Source organism: Mustela erminea, chromosome 7 (genome assembly GCF_009829155.1).
Source record: "Mustela erminea isolate mMusErm1 chromosome 7, mMusErm1.Pri, whole genome shotgun sequence".
Classification (NCBI taxonomy): domain Eukaryota; kingdom Metazoa; phylum Chordata; class Mammalia; order Carnivora; family Mustelidae; genus Mustela; species Mustela erminea.
The window spans coordinates 35,697,549-35,713,010 of record NC_045620.1 but is presented as its reverse complement, the minus strand read 5'-3'; the positions used below and the strand labels follow the sequence as shown (position 1 = coordinate 35,713,010).

The following is a 15,462-nucleotide window of genomic DNA, read 5'->3' as shown; positions in this document are numbered from 1 at the left end:
GGAGACTAAAAGACAATAGAGAAGTACCTTCAAAATTCTAAAGAAAATTGTTTCCAACCTCCAATTACATTTAAACATGAAGGGGAGGGGACATTTTAGACATGCAAGGTTTTCAAAAATTTAAATCCCATGCATCCTTTCTCAGGAAGCTTAACTAAAGATGTACTTCACCAAAATGAGGAAATTAACCAAGAAAGAGGAAGATAAAGGAAACAGGAAGGCCAAGATCGGCAAAGGCAGAGGAAATCCTAGGATCTGGTGAAAGCAGATCCCTCCCTGCATGAGATCATGGGCCAGACCAGGAGAGAACCATGAGTGGGGTCTACAGCAGTATCCGAGTCTCCAAGAGATCCGTCTCCAAAGTATCTGCAAGCACGCAAAGTTGACTTTAGACAACTGGTAGAGAATCTGAGATTGAATTAGAACAGGAACACGGAAAGCTAGGCAACCGAATAATAACGAGGCAATTACGGATCCCAGGATAAACAAAAATTGTGCAGAAAATAAAGAGTACTTCATACATAGCTCAATCACAGCAAGCATATGTAGTCATGACAACAAACCCTAAATTTTGATCTAAGCAATGTCATGTTTACAGCAATATTACGAGGATGGAGAATATGTGTGTCTGTGCAACCTGCATGGCAAGGGTATGGGGTTAAACTGAGCAAGAGCTCCCTTGAATGCTAAGGGGATGTTTCAGAAGCAAAGCCTACAGTCAATATAAAACAGTAACCACCGCCACAGCAATAGTAATAATAAAGCAGAAACGCAGCAAGCAATTTAGTGATATGGACCCAATAGTTAAGTGCTAAACTTGGCACCAACATGAAGAGCAAGATGAAGACAGCTGCTCTGGAGGAAGGAATGAGGTGAAAAGAATGCCACAAGTCACAAGCCTTGTACATGAACTATTTGCCCATTTCAACTGTGTGCACAGATGTTAGAGCACCACTGTACAAAAGAAAAACAGAATGCAAGCTGCAGATGTACTTTTCAATTTTCTAGCAGTTGCAGTTAACAAAAATGTAAACAGAAATGGAGGAAATTAATTTTAACAATTTTAATATTTAATTTTATTTAATAAAATAATTTCAATAATAAATATTTTTATTTAACCTAATAAATCCACCGCATTACCATTTCAGCATGTAATCACTATAAAAATATTTACATTCTTAGTGTTTTACCTTAGTCTTTGAAAGCAAATATATCGGGTCTATATTTTCTATTTCCAGCACATCTTAATTTGGATTGGCCACATGTCAAGTGTTTGATACCCATGGTCAGTGGCTACCACAACAGACAGTACAGTTGGAGCGTGCTTAGTTTCATTACAAGAAAAGCACTTATTTCTGTGTCCCAGATTACTAATTTAAAAAACAACAATAGTAATACCTAATTCAAAATTATCAAAAGGATTAAATAAAATGATATATGAAAACCCCCTACACAACCTTTGTAAACACCAGGCCCTTGATACGTATTAACTACTTAGGCAATGATAATGATTTAAAATCGGATGATTTTTTTTTTTTTTCAAAATGTGATAACCTTTGATTCTACTTTTTTTATTTTTTTAAGATTTTATTTAGTTAATTGAGAGAGAGAGAGACAGAGAAAGCACAAGTGGGAGGGAGGGGCACAGGGAGAAGCAGACTCCCTGCTGAGTGCGAAGCCCCACAACCCCAGATCATCCCGGAGCTTGATCTCACACCCCAGGATCATGACCCAAGCCAAAGTCAGACACTTAACCAACTGAGCCACCCAGGCACCGCTGATTCTTTTTTTTTTTAATGGACAAAAACATCTTTATTCAAACCCCAAATCACTCCAATTAGTCATTTCTATTCTCTGAATGATGCAGTGCATATGATTTAGAAAAATTCTGGAGGACATTCACCAAGTAACCCCATTTAGAAATAGGTGTAAATGGAAAAAATAAGTTCCTAGAGAATAAGGAACATGTGTTTGAAAACAACACTTATAAAAGCTGCCCTGAAAACTTGAGGTAGATGTTTACGCTGAGAGCTGATAAACACAAAACTGATCCCCTTAAATATACTAAATTAGGCTTGAATCACTTTTGCCAAGAATTTAGGGGATCCCTCATTGGAGGGTGCTTAATTGCTCCAGCTGACAGAGATAAGGGGGACAGAGTTTTGTCAGCAAGTACCCAACCAAGCTGAAGCATGTGATCAAATTATTTTTTAATTACACACTCATTTTCCCACATGTCCTTCCCTTCCTGAAGGACAGGTGGACCACAGGGGAGGCTGCAGCAAGGCTTTCAAACCATATCTGCCATTAGATTATGGGCCATATTACAGTGAAGGTTACATTTTTCAACTCACAATAAGGTTCCAATATTCATTCTTAGAGCACTCATTTTTTTTTCTTTTTACTTTTATCAGTAAAGCAAGAGTAGCTGCATTTTTTAAAGGACTGGATTCTTCAAAAAGTAGCATCAAAGCCCAATCTCAAAGATATGATCTGTAGGAATCTAGGACCAAATAGTATATATTTTTATATAATATGGCCCACTAATGTAAAAATAGGCCACATGGGGAAAGGGAACTATATTGTACATTTTGCTTATGTATTTTCTCTTAATTCCCTTCACCTATTTGATATTTTTACATTTTGCTTATTTTTAATCCATCATTTAACATCATGTGGCATTCTGCCTCTCAATGTATATAATTTTTTTCATTTGTTTCCACAATGTTTGGAGGTTCAAAAAGTCACAACTTTAGTACTAAGAGAGACCTCACAAACTATCTACTCTCAGTCCTGCCATCTATTCCCCTAGAGAGTATACTTGTCAGATCAGGCCAGGGTCTCACAGCTGAGAGTCAAGGGCGAGAAAAGTATCTTGTCAACTCAGCTGAGAGCAAACTAAGACCATCTGTCCACTGCAGAACTGCCAAGGTCGATTGTTAACTGGACTGTCAAAGTATGTGTACCCTCCCTCCCTCAACAACCCCTGCTCCCTTGATTCCCACCACGAAGCCACAAGATTCCAACAGAGTAAGATTTTTTTTTTTTAAGATTTTATTTATTTATTTGACAGACAGAGATCACAAGTAGGCAGAGAGGCAGGCAGAGAGAGAGGAGGAAGCAGGCCCCCTGCTGAGCAGAGAGCCCAATGCGGGGCCTGATCCCAGGACCCTTGGGAAAAGCAGAGGCTTTAACCCACTGAGCCACCCAGGCGCCCCCAACAGAGTAAGATTTTAAATAGAGCTACATGAGTGGTGGTTTTCTCCTGCTAATGAAAGAGGAAGGAAGTCTACACTTGAGGAAACGTGGTCTGAATCACTTTAATATACCATTGTGCTAGGTGACATGGCAAATATCTTCATAAACAAACAAACAAAAAGCCCACCAACATAAAGCCCAAAAACATATCTGGACAGTCAACTGTATAGACCTTGAGCCTGCAAATCTGCTGGTCATTTTAGAAAAAGAAGACATATTCCCTTTGCTTCGTTACATCATTAGGGACAAGCACTAGAAATGAGCTAAATGGTGAACTGAAATGGTCTGCTAACTTCCAAATACAGTAAAAGCCCTCTTATTCATCCTGGTAGGAATTGGTTCTCAAAGGTGAATAGCCCTCAGAGCACTGCTTGACACTAGAGGGTGCTCAAGAAATGTCTGCTGGATAAAGAAAAATATTCCAGATATAGGAGCTGGGTCATTTAACACACCCGACCATTTTATTTTTGCTGTTTTTAGGGAAATTTTCCAAAAAGTATATTGAATCTTTACAACTTTCATAAAAAATACCCCATGGTGAATATTTCTTTGATACTCAGAAGAAAGTGATCCCCTATCAGCACACTGGGCAATACACAGATTAAAGGCCCTCTGAGCTGCTACTCAACGGTGGAGCCAGTGAGGATTCTGCCCGCTTTCCTAGGCTTTCCTTAAGCTGTCAGAGTGCCTGTCTTCCAAGGCTCCCTCTCTCCCCGCTAGGTTCTACAACTTCACTAGATAAGGCTAGAAACCTAATGGACCAAGTTTCCTGGGTTAATGGGTATTTTCCTAGCCTCTCTTACATGGATTTGCATGGACTTCAGTGTGAAGGTAATAAAATGGCTGTTACCTTAACTTTAGGGTTTCTGAAATGATGAAATGGCTGAGTCATGGAACTGTGCCCTTTGGATTTGAGCCTCAGCATTTAATTCTTTCTGCCTCTGCAGGACAAGGATGTTACACAGATGGATTCTCAAGTCTATCTATTGCTAAATCGTTGTGATCCAAAATCCAACAACAGTTCAAAGAACAAATAATACCACTTTACAAATCCCTACAGAAAAGAGAAGAGGGAACTCGGCCCGCCCCCCCTCAACAACTCATTATATGAAGTCCTGAGAGCAAAACCAGATGAGGGCAGTACAGGAAAAGAAAATCACAGCCAATTCTACACATGACCATAGAGGCAAGAAACCTAAACAAAAAGAAGCAATCTGAATCTAACAACATTTAAACAATAGATGAGAACCAAGTAAGGTTTATCAGAAGAGTGCAAGGTTGGTTTAACACTAGAAAAATCACCATACTAAAAAATTAAAGTAGGAAAAAAAAACCACATGATCATTTTAATAGAGGTAGGGGAAGAAAAAAAAAAAAAAAGAACATTAGAAATCTGAGAAAAGAAATTTCTTAATCATAGGGGCACCTGGCTGGTTTAGTTAGAAGAACATGCGACTCTTGATCTCAGGGTCATGAGTTCAAGCCCCACACGGGTGTAGAGATTACTATATTATAAATAAATAAATAAACAAACAAGCAAAATTAAAAAAAAAAATTTCTTAATCATAAAAAACTGTCTGCAAAATATGTAACAAACATGCTCTTCATGACAAACCATTAAAAGCAATTTCTCCGAAAAAGGCAGAAAATGTCAATTTTAAAATATCTTTTAAACTAGCATTGACAAATATAAAATATCTTAGAATAAATTTACCTTTTTTTAATTTAACTTATTTATTTGTGAGAGAGAGAGAGAGTGCATAAGCAGGGGAAGCAACAGGCAGAGGGAGAAAGGAGGCCTCCTGCTAGGCAAGGGACCTGATGCGGAATTCGATTCCAGGACTCTGGGATCATGACCTGAACTGAATGAAGGCAGACACTTAACTGAGTCACCCAGGTGTCCCTAGAAATAAATTTAATAAGAAATGTGGAAGACCTCCTCAAATTGCTCTTCTAACTTAATGCAATTCTAAGCAAAATCCTAAACAGGGAATCTGAGAGCAAAGAGGCCTAAAATACTTGTAAAGAACAAGAGAAAAGAAAAAAAACAAAGGATATTTACTAGACAGAGCAAAACTACAGTGCTACAGTAAATAAAATAATATACTGGCAAAGGGGTAGACAGTCTAAAGGGACAGACCACACAGACTAGAAAACAAACCTCCATGCTTATGAGCATGGATGACAGAAGCAGCACTGCCAATCAGTGGGAAATGAAGAGATTATTCATTCAATAAATTGTGGCTGAACAACTGTTTATCCATTTGGAAAAAGATGAAACTGAAGTACTATTTCACACAACACACAAAAATCTATTACAGATGGACTAAAAACTAAAATGTGGAAAAAAAAAAACCAAAACAAAAACAGAACCTCTTAGAAAATGTTTTCAAGAACTTAGGGTAAAGGAGGAGTTTTTCAACTGGATACAAAAAATGCAAACGGTTAAAAAAAAAAAGAATGGTAGATCTGACCATATTAAAATTAAAACTTCCCTACAGACTGGATGAAAATAATCCGCAATTCACATAGCCAACAAAAGTCTTAGAACTAGAACATATAAAGAACTCTCAAAACTCACCAATTAAAAAAAAAAAATACAATCCAGTCAGAAAATGGGTGAAAGATATGAAAAGACATCTCACCAAAGAGGATATACAGATGATAAATAAGCACATGAAAAGATGCTCAACACTGTGAGCCATCAGAAAAATGCAAATAAAACTTCAATGAGATATCACTACATACCTACCAGAATGGCAAATAAAAAACAGGGGGAACACCAAATGTTGATGAGGATGCGGGGAAAATGTATTTCTCATTGCCTGTGGGACTATTAAAGTGGTACAGCCACAATGGAAGAGAGACAGGTTTATTATAAAACTAAGTATGCACTTACCATATGACTCAAAAACTTCACTCCTGGGAGTTGATCTGAGAGAAATGAGAACTAGGCTCATATAAAAATCTTTATACAAATGTTCACAGCAAACTTTATTCATAATAGCCCCAAACTGGAAACAATCCAGATGTCCTTCAGGGGGTGAACGGTTAAACAGATGGCTGTATCTCTATACCATAGCATATTACTCAGCAAAAAAAAAGAATGAACAGTTGATACAGGTAACAAGTTGGATGGATCTCAAAGGAATTATGCTGCATGGAGAAAAAAAAAAAAGCCAATCTTAAAAGGTTATTTAATGTATGATTCCATTTATTAACATTCTTGAAATAACAAAATAATAGAAGTGAATAACAGATTAAAGGTTGCCATGGATTAAGAATGGGGGAGGGGTATGTGGCTTTACATAAACAGGTGGTAGGGAGGAGCCTATGGTAGTAGAGTTCTGTACCCTGACTGTGGTTGATGATGGTTACATAAACACATGTGATAAAATGGCACAGAACTAAATAAATACGTGTAAGACTGCTTAAATGTAATAAACTCTGTGTATTGTACCAATGTCAATTCTCTGGCTTTAATTGTTGCTCTACAAACATGCAAGATATGAGTACTGGGGAGGAACTGAGTGAAGGGTACACAGAACATTCCCCCTTTTTTGCCAACTTCCTATAAATCTCTAATTATTTCAAAATAAAAAGCTTATAAAAATTAACACTTCTATTCATCAAAATCCACAATAAAGAAATGAGGGGGGGTTGACAAGCTGGGAGAAGAAATTTATAAGACATAGAACCAGCAAAGGACGACATTCCAAAATTAAACAATCCAATAGAAAAATAGGCAAAGGCAGTACCCAGAACAAGATGCCCCTGTCTCCCAGCCAAGTCTACGGGTGGGGCAAGGTGATGGGGAGTGGAGGTGGAAGAAATTTCCTGATCCCTTCTATTATTTATGTCTTTACAAGCACTGCACAATAACCAATCATAACTCTTACCTCCTTTGGGGAGGTGAGGGTATGTCTCTCACTATTCTTTCTTAAAGTCTGGGAAGCATGAAGTCTAAATACAGAGAGACCATTTACAAGGGAATCTGGGGAAAGCACACACTCTGCTCTCTTCTCTTACTTCAGGCACACAGCCCATCATCTGGGACCAAACAGATGAAAGTCAAAGATGGACCCATCTGCCTTCCAGGAGAAGGAAAAAATCATTACTTGGAGCTGCCAAAAGTCCCAGACCCCAAAGAGCTAGTTATCATGAAGGTCCCCACAACCAGAGCACTTCTCTATCCCCAAAGCCATCACCGGAGCTAACTGAGCAGGAGTCCTCCAATCAGAACTGTTGACTGGGATCTCCCAACTTCTCAGGCCCTCCACCCACACCTCCATCTCACCACTCAGACAACTCCACGGCCTCAGTACCCCCACACAGCCACCCCCACCATATGTCCTTGAACATGAAGCTCCCACTCTCCCCACTATCACCCATACAGACAGTCCTAGAGAATGTCCTCTCCCTCCCGAGGGAAGCTATCTTCCGAAACCCAACTCTGACACCACCTGCTCTGTGGAGACCTCTATAAATTTCTACACTGAATAACTCTGCTCTGGGCCACATGGGCACCTCACACTGCCACTGCTATCATGCTTAGCTCAGTAAATTACAAGTAACTCTCATCCTCAGTCTCTCTCCTCTGGCTGACTATACGTGTCTTGAGGACAAGGTCCATCTTCTTTGACACCTGGTGCATGGCACATGTATGCATCAGAAGTATGCTGACTTGGGGACGCCTGGGTGGCTCAGTCGGTTAAGCATCTGCCTGCAGCTCAGGTCATGATCCTAGCATCCTAGGATTGAGCCCCAAGTCATGCTCTCTGCGCAGAGTGAGTCTGCATTTCTCCCTCTCCGTCACTCCCTCTGCTTGTACTCTCTCTGTGTCAAATAAATAAATAAAATCTTAAAAAAAAAAAAAAGTTTGCTAACTTGAGCCTGTTGATGGTTCTAAATAAGGGGCTACAGACTTTTTTTCCTTTTAGATTTATACCTGTTTATCTAATAAATTCTTACTGTCCCCAAATCTCAAATTCCACATTAAGCTCTCTTAAAAAGAGGTCAAAGCACTCTGGACATATTTCAATACATAAATAACACTTAAGTTGAATGTATCACGCAGCCTAAGTTGAAAGAGTTATAATACACATAAACTTGTAAACAAAAGATCCAAGTGTTTCCTCTTAAAAATGGGCAACAGATCAGAGGTATTGTTAAAGTGTAGGCCATAAATGTGAGTTTTTCACTGTGTAATTTTGTTTTTAAAATACAGATATTCTAATATTCATTTGAATGGAAAAGGTATTTTTAACTTCTGTATTCATTCAATTTTAAATCTGGTAACATCCTGAGATTTTTCTAGACTTGCTTTACTAGTCATCATAAACATTCATACACACACACACACACACACACACACACACACACACAAAAGGACGCATCTTAAAAAACTACTTCCCTAGTCCTAAAGTTGCTTTCAAGACAGAGCAACAAGCTCAGTGCCCCGGGGTTTAGAGCATAACGTTAAGTATTGCTATCAGGGGCACCTGGATGGCTAAGTTGGTTAAGCATCTGCCTTTGGCTCAGAGGTGATGATCCCAGAGTCTAGGATAGAAGCCCTGTGCCAGGCTCCCTGCTCAGTGGAGAGCCTGCTTCTTCTCCCTTGCCAACCCTCAATTTGTTCTCTCTCTCTCAAATAAATAAATAAAATCTGTGGGGGAAAAAAGAAGTCTTGCTATCAGAGCTTCTAACTGAAGTCTAAGTTCAGCAGAATTTTTTAGTTTATTGCCTGATTTTAAGAAGTTCAGGACAATATCCAAAAAGATCAATTTCCCAAATATCTGAAATATACAATTTACATAAGTATCCTGAGAAGTTAAAGTATATTATAAATCTTACAAATTACATCTCATCCTCTATTCTGCATTCTTGAGCCCACTTTCTCTGGCCTGAAAACAGTCATTCTTTTCACAAAGAGGAGACTTTGATAGAGTATGACCCCACCAAAAATATGTGTGCATTAATGTCTTTCATAAAGACAGAAAGATCCTAAGATCTTTAAGAAAATTAATTTGGGGAGGGAATGGAAGTAGATTAAACATTATCACATGATTGTCCTGTCATTTAAATACAGAGCAGAGATAAATGCTAATAAAGAAAGTCAGTGACCTTCTAGATTATTCTGTGGGAAAATCCAAGGCATTCTGAAGTTCACATTTGTCTTCCTTTTAGATTTGCTGGACTGTGTCATAAGGCAAAACAACTACCCCAGATTAAGGAGGCTAGAAATTAACTTTAGGTTTCTAATCTCTGGATTTCGAATTTTATCAAGAAAGTTACTATACTTTCCTTTTTCATCTTAAAAATGTTTGCTAACTATGGGAGCAGAAACAGAAAACAAAGACCCTAGGACTCCTAAAGGAACAACCATAATTCAAAGAATGAGAAATCATTTCATTCCCTGTCCCAATCTAATTTTATCACCAAAAATACCCCACAAAACCCAAAAATCAGTATCAAGGAAGTAGCCACAAACTTTAACAAAAATACCAAGGAAAACTAACAAATGAACAAAGATCTTGCTGTTGACAACTTAGATAAAGCTTAAGACGGCAATGTAATTGTAAGGAAGAATCAGCTTTTCCTATTATTCCTATGATAATTTTGAATGCCAAAATCAGCTTCTAAAAAAGGAAAACAAAACAAGGCAAAAAACAAACAGGGAAGCTCCCACAGTGGAAGGGATGCAAGTGACAATAACAATAATGCAAGTGACAAAAACATTAGGACTTTCTTTCCTTTTGTCTTTAAATGTAGGTCAAATACTGAAATCCTCTACCAAAAATAATTCTATGAAATGGTACTACCTTTCAGTCACTCTACACCCTTTATCCAGCCAGTTGGCCCAAGATCTGGGCCCCTCACTTCCTGCTGTGTGCACAAAAAATCTTCACTGATCCTGGCATGGGATGCTTCACTAGTAGACAAGGTCTAATTTTTATTTAATACTTAGTCAGAAACAGATACAGGCACCTGCTTTGGGGGCAGGCACAGTCTTTAGGTTCTAGTAAAACAGATGTGTGTTCAAATCCTGCCTCTTCAAGTGATCTCAGACAAGTTATTCAATTCCTCTAAGTCTCCTGTTTTCTTAACTATGAAGTGGGATAATAATGAGTGTCTATCTAGAGCTCCTGTGAGAACTAGATAAGACCTGACAGGTAACACTTGGCAGAGTTTCTCAGACATCAGTGGTGGTGATGTGGGAAACAAAGGCAGAAGAACAATTATTAAGTTTCCTTATACTTACAGACATTGACAAATCCTTGAAACAGGCAAAGTGACATTCGTCTAGAGATTCAACTGCCTCAATGTTGCCACTTTGGCAATCTTAGCCCAAACCCCAGGACCCCGTAAGTCTCCTTTAACATATAAAAATATCTTTGGAAACTTTCCTTATCTCTACCCCCAAGATACCTGTTGGCAGTCATCCTCCAAGCATATGGCCCACCGATATAGATCTGAAAGGTCTCATGACTGAGTTTTTACTAAACAGTAATAAATGACCTTTTCCTAACAGCAGCTAGCCCCCTCGGGATCCTGAAAACCTTGCCTCCAAATACCAGAGATGCTTACACCATCCCTAACCCCCTCCCAACTTGAAAGTATATAATGAGCCACTTCTTATGACCCAAGTGCAGCTCTTCCTGCCCACATGTCCTGTTCCCAAGCTATAAAAAAGTCACCTTTTTGCACCGAAGACGTCTCAAGAATTCTTCCTTGGCCGTTGGCTTTGAACTCTGACATCTTTTTCTACATCAGTTCCCTGGTCTACGTTAACCATAATCATTACAAACACCACAGGCACAACGAGCACCTAATCAACTCACTTCTTAACTGCAAGCCCCAAGCCCCACTCTGATAAGGGTCTTCCAGACACCTTCACAGTACAAAATACCTTTGATAATCATTAACATAACTCTATTGAAATCTCATCCTTTCAACATGAAAACTATAGAGATGGACTGCAGATCTTTGGTTGCTAATCTGGGGATGGGAGAGAGTTACTACTACTAACGGAGCAGCAGAAGGAAATTTTGGCAGGGAGTGGGGGAGAGGTGGGGAGATAATGAACTCGTCCTACATTCTGACTGACACCGTGGTTACAAAACTCAGTGCACTGGTCAAAATTCATGAAAGTGTATAACAAAAACTATGAATTTTACCATACATAAATTTAAAAATAATTTTTTAATTGCAAAACCAAAATCCAAACTTTTCTAACTAGAGAATCAACAGTGACACTTAAATATCCAAGATATTCTAACAGCAATATTTTATATATTACCCTATAACTAACAGAAGTCAAATCCAATTTTAGTTACCAGCTCTAATATATTCAAGCACAAAACGTCAATGCCATAATAACCAGGAGGCACTGCTTCTTTATAACAGAAGCCAAGTCTTTAGAAATGTACTTACACCAATATTAAATGAGCAGTACTCTCCATTTAGATTCTCTACTCTGTTGCCTGATGGGTAGGTTTCTTAGTGTACATCCATTATTGTTTTCAATCTCCAGAAAGTAATATACAAACAGTAGGCTTTAAAGATTCAACACAGCTTACAATGTACATATCAAGAGCTCCAGCCCACTAAAGAGTCAATGCATGCATTTTGCATTTTTTTTTCAAAGATTTTATTTATTTATTTGACAGAGATCACAAGTAGGCAGAGAGACAAGTAGGGTTGGGGGGTAGGGGAGCAGGCTCCCTGCTGAGCAGACAGCCCTATTTGAAACTGGATCCCAGGACCCTGAGATCATGACCTGAGCCAAAGGCAGAGGCTTATTAACCCACTGAGCCACCCAGGCGCCCCACATTTTGCATTTTTAAAAAACCGTAACATGATTCACTCAAAAAACATTAATCCATAAACTAACAAAGGCAAAGCTAAAAAAAAAAAATCCCACGACATACCCATTTTACCATTCCCACCTCCCGGTTTCAGTATACACAGAAAGCATGGATACCAAATAATTGGCCTTTTTTTTCCCCCAATTCAAAGAAGCTGAAAAACAAAGCAAAGTGAAAAGGAGTACTATGAAAATAAGAACCACCTCAAAGTCCTTCTACTGGTGAATGTATAAACAAATTACAGGACCTCTAGCAAGAAAATACTACCTAGTGATTAAAGAAAAAAAATGAATATTGGGGTGCCTGCGTGGCTCAGGGGGTTAAGCCTCTGCCTTCAGCTCAGGTCATGGTCCTGGGATTGAGCCTTACATCCAGTCTCTGCTCAGCAGGGAGCCTGCTTCCTCTTCTCTCTCTGCCTGCCTCTCTGCCTACTTGTGATCCCTCTCTGTCAAATAAATAGAGAAAATCTTTTTTAAAAAATGACTATTGATACTTGAAACAAAGAACATGCTCAATCATGAAAAGAAACCACACTCTCAGAACTCCCACCAAAAACAGCATTTCTTTAGATAAGCTAGGAAATGCAAACTTACCTATAGTGACATACATCATGACAGAGAGCAAAAGAGTGGTTGCCTGGAAGACAGTGGCCAGAGGGATTATAAAACAGCAAAAGGAAATTCGAGAAATATGGGTATGTTCATTTTGGGGCATATACCTTGACTGTGGTGATGGTTTTACCAGTATATCTATGTCAAGCACATCAAACTATACACCTTAAATATGTGCACTTCACTGTAGGACAATTCCAGACATACCATAGTGATACTCCTGGTTCAACGCCACACCACCACAATAAAGGGATTATCACAAGGAAGTGAATCACATGAATGTTTTGGTTCTCAAGTGCCTATAAAAGTGATGTTTAAGACCAGGGACGTGGAGCATCTTGGAGGTGGTGAATAATAGCTAAGCAAGTCTACAATAAGAAAATGGCCTCCAATAAAAACTACGTTGCAAAAAATGGGAAAGAAACAGAGCGGAAAAAGTAAAAAAATAGAAGAGGCAGAGCTTGAATTTGTGGTGGACAAAGTACTGGACCAATGTGCGGTGAATGGGAAACATTCTGTAACCGTGGATAAACCTGTGTTTCTGGGATGCTACCATTTTCGGTAACAAGAAATAAATCACTTAAGGGGCACCTGGGTGGCTCAGTTAAGTGTCTGCTTAGGCTCTGGTCATGATCCCAGGGTCCTGGGACTGAGCACTGCAGTAGACTCCCTGATCAGCAGGGATCTGTTTCTCCCGTTCCCTCTCCCTCTGTGCTAATTTAAAAAATCTTTAAAAGTAAAAAAAAAAAAAAAAAATTAAAGAAATAAATCACTTAAAATTAAATCAAAATTTTTCCTGAAGCCCTAATCTTTCAAGTTTTGTAATTAATTGGACAATTTAAATATTATGTAGACAATTAAAACTGGACAATTTATAAGAAGCCATATCCATATCTACAGTCATATAAATGCAAGTTTATTTGCAAGATCCCTGGAAAGAAAATTTTATCACCACCAATGACCTCCCCACCCAAATGACAAAAACTAGACAAGTCCTGGTGTGTTTTAATTCGGTAAGCAAAACTTAAATGGACATTTAAAGGTTCTTTCTAGTGAACCATTCCTTTTCACAAAGTTGAAATCCCTGTGACCTGTCCGTAAGCAATACCCGACAGTAGGTGATGACCATAAATATTCATTCAAAATGAGGCTAACAACTATTAGCCCTGAAATTTACTGATGCTTCTAACAGAGACTAACAACAACTGCAAACATACATCTGCAAAAGCATGAGTCCAACACCCCAAACTCACAGACTATCAGAGACCTGTACTGCCTAAAAGCTCATGTTTCATGGAATGTCTAAGGCTGTGTTTGTGAAAATCTAACCATAATCAGAAGGGAAGAAATGCTGGCAATTTAGCACCTGCTAGAATAAATGAGTGGACAGACTTCAATAATCTGAATTCTTGACCTGTATGTTTTTTCTTTATCCCAACTTACTTTTTTTTTTTTTCCAAGATTTTATTTATTTGCTTGAAAGAGAGAACACAGCCCACAAAGAGGCAGAGGGAGAGTGAGAAACAGACTCCTCAGCTGGGCAGGGAGCCTGATGTGGCCTGATCTGAGGACTGCAGGGTCATGACCTGAGCCAAAGGCAGACGCTTAACCAACTGAGGCACCCAGGCGTCCCTACCCCAACTTATTCCTGACATGTAGTCTCAGTCTTCTCAGTAACTGAGTTACTGGTTCAGTAGAAAATGGGAAAAACAGTAACTTTGTAGTCAGAATGTTATCCAACTGTATATTGTTTACTTTATTGTAAAGTGGTCAATAAGGTTTTATATTCCTTAAAAAAAAGTGATGTTAAATTATACTATTATCGATTAAATGTGGCCCAGCATTATGTTGAAAAAAACTATGTATATACCTTAATTTAAAAATACCTTATTACTAAAAAGTGTTAACCATCACCTGAGCTTTCAGCAAGCTGAAATCTTGCTGTGATCGTTGATCACAGAGCACTATAACGAATATAATGAAAAAGCATGAAATATTCCAAGAATTACCCAAAATGTGACACAGAGACATGAAGCAAGCAAATGCTGTTAGAAAAATGGCACCGAAAGACTTGTTCAGTGCAGGGTTGCCCTGAACCTTCAATATGTAAAAAAAGACAGTATCTGCAAAGCACAATAAAGCAAGATATGCCTATAATCCTCAATAAGGCTGTTTAAAAAGAAAAATACCATTTAATAAAAAATATGTGGGGCACCTGGTTGGCTCAGTTGTTAAGTATCTGCCTTTCACTGGGGTCATGATCTTAAGGTCATAGTATCGAGCACAACATCAGAATGCCTGCCTGCTGGCAGGAAGCCTGCTTCTCTCTCTCCACTCCCCCGCCTGTGTTCCTCTTTCGCTGTGTCTCTCTCTGTCAAATAAAATAAAAAATCTTTTAAAAAAATAATAAAAATAAATTGTCTTCCTAGTACATTTAGACCAACCCCCTCTCTTCCCAATGGGTATGTGTCCTAAAGTCATGGAACTGTAATACCTTTTCCCTTAGTGATTTTCATGAATGAACAAAACTTTAAGAACCCAAAGATTTAATTATAATAACAAAAAACAACGATTAATACATATAGAACTGTAATCACCCACCAGGTATTGTTTTAAACAGTCTTCTATTATTAACTTATCTAACCCTCATATCAACCCTATTTTAGGAGATTGAAGCAGTTAAGTAATCTGTTCAAGGTCACACAGCTAGTATGTGGAGGAGTTAG

The 15,462-nt window shown here is 38.5% G+C and overlaps 1 protein-coding gene across 1 annotated transcript in view; it reads right to left on the bottom strand.

Moving 5' to 3' along the window:
- SLX4IP (SLX4 interacting protein) overlaps positions 1 to 15,462 on the bottom strand; it is a 193,066-nt gene that overhangs the window by 174,866 nt on the left and 2,738 nt on the right. The window contains 2 exon segments of the mRNA XM_032351417.1: positions 6,158 to 6,192; positions 12,719 to 12,761. Coding sequence (XP_032207308.1) covers positions 6,158 to 6,192; positions 12,719 to 12,761 — 78 coding nt within the window.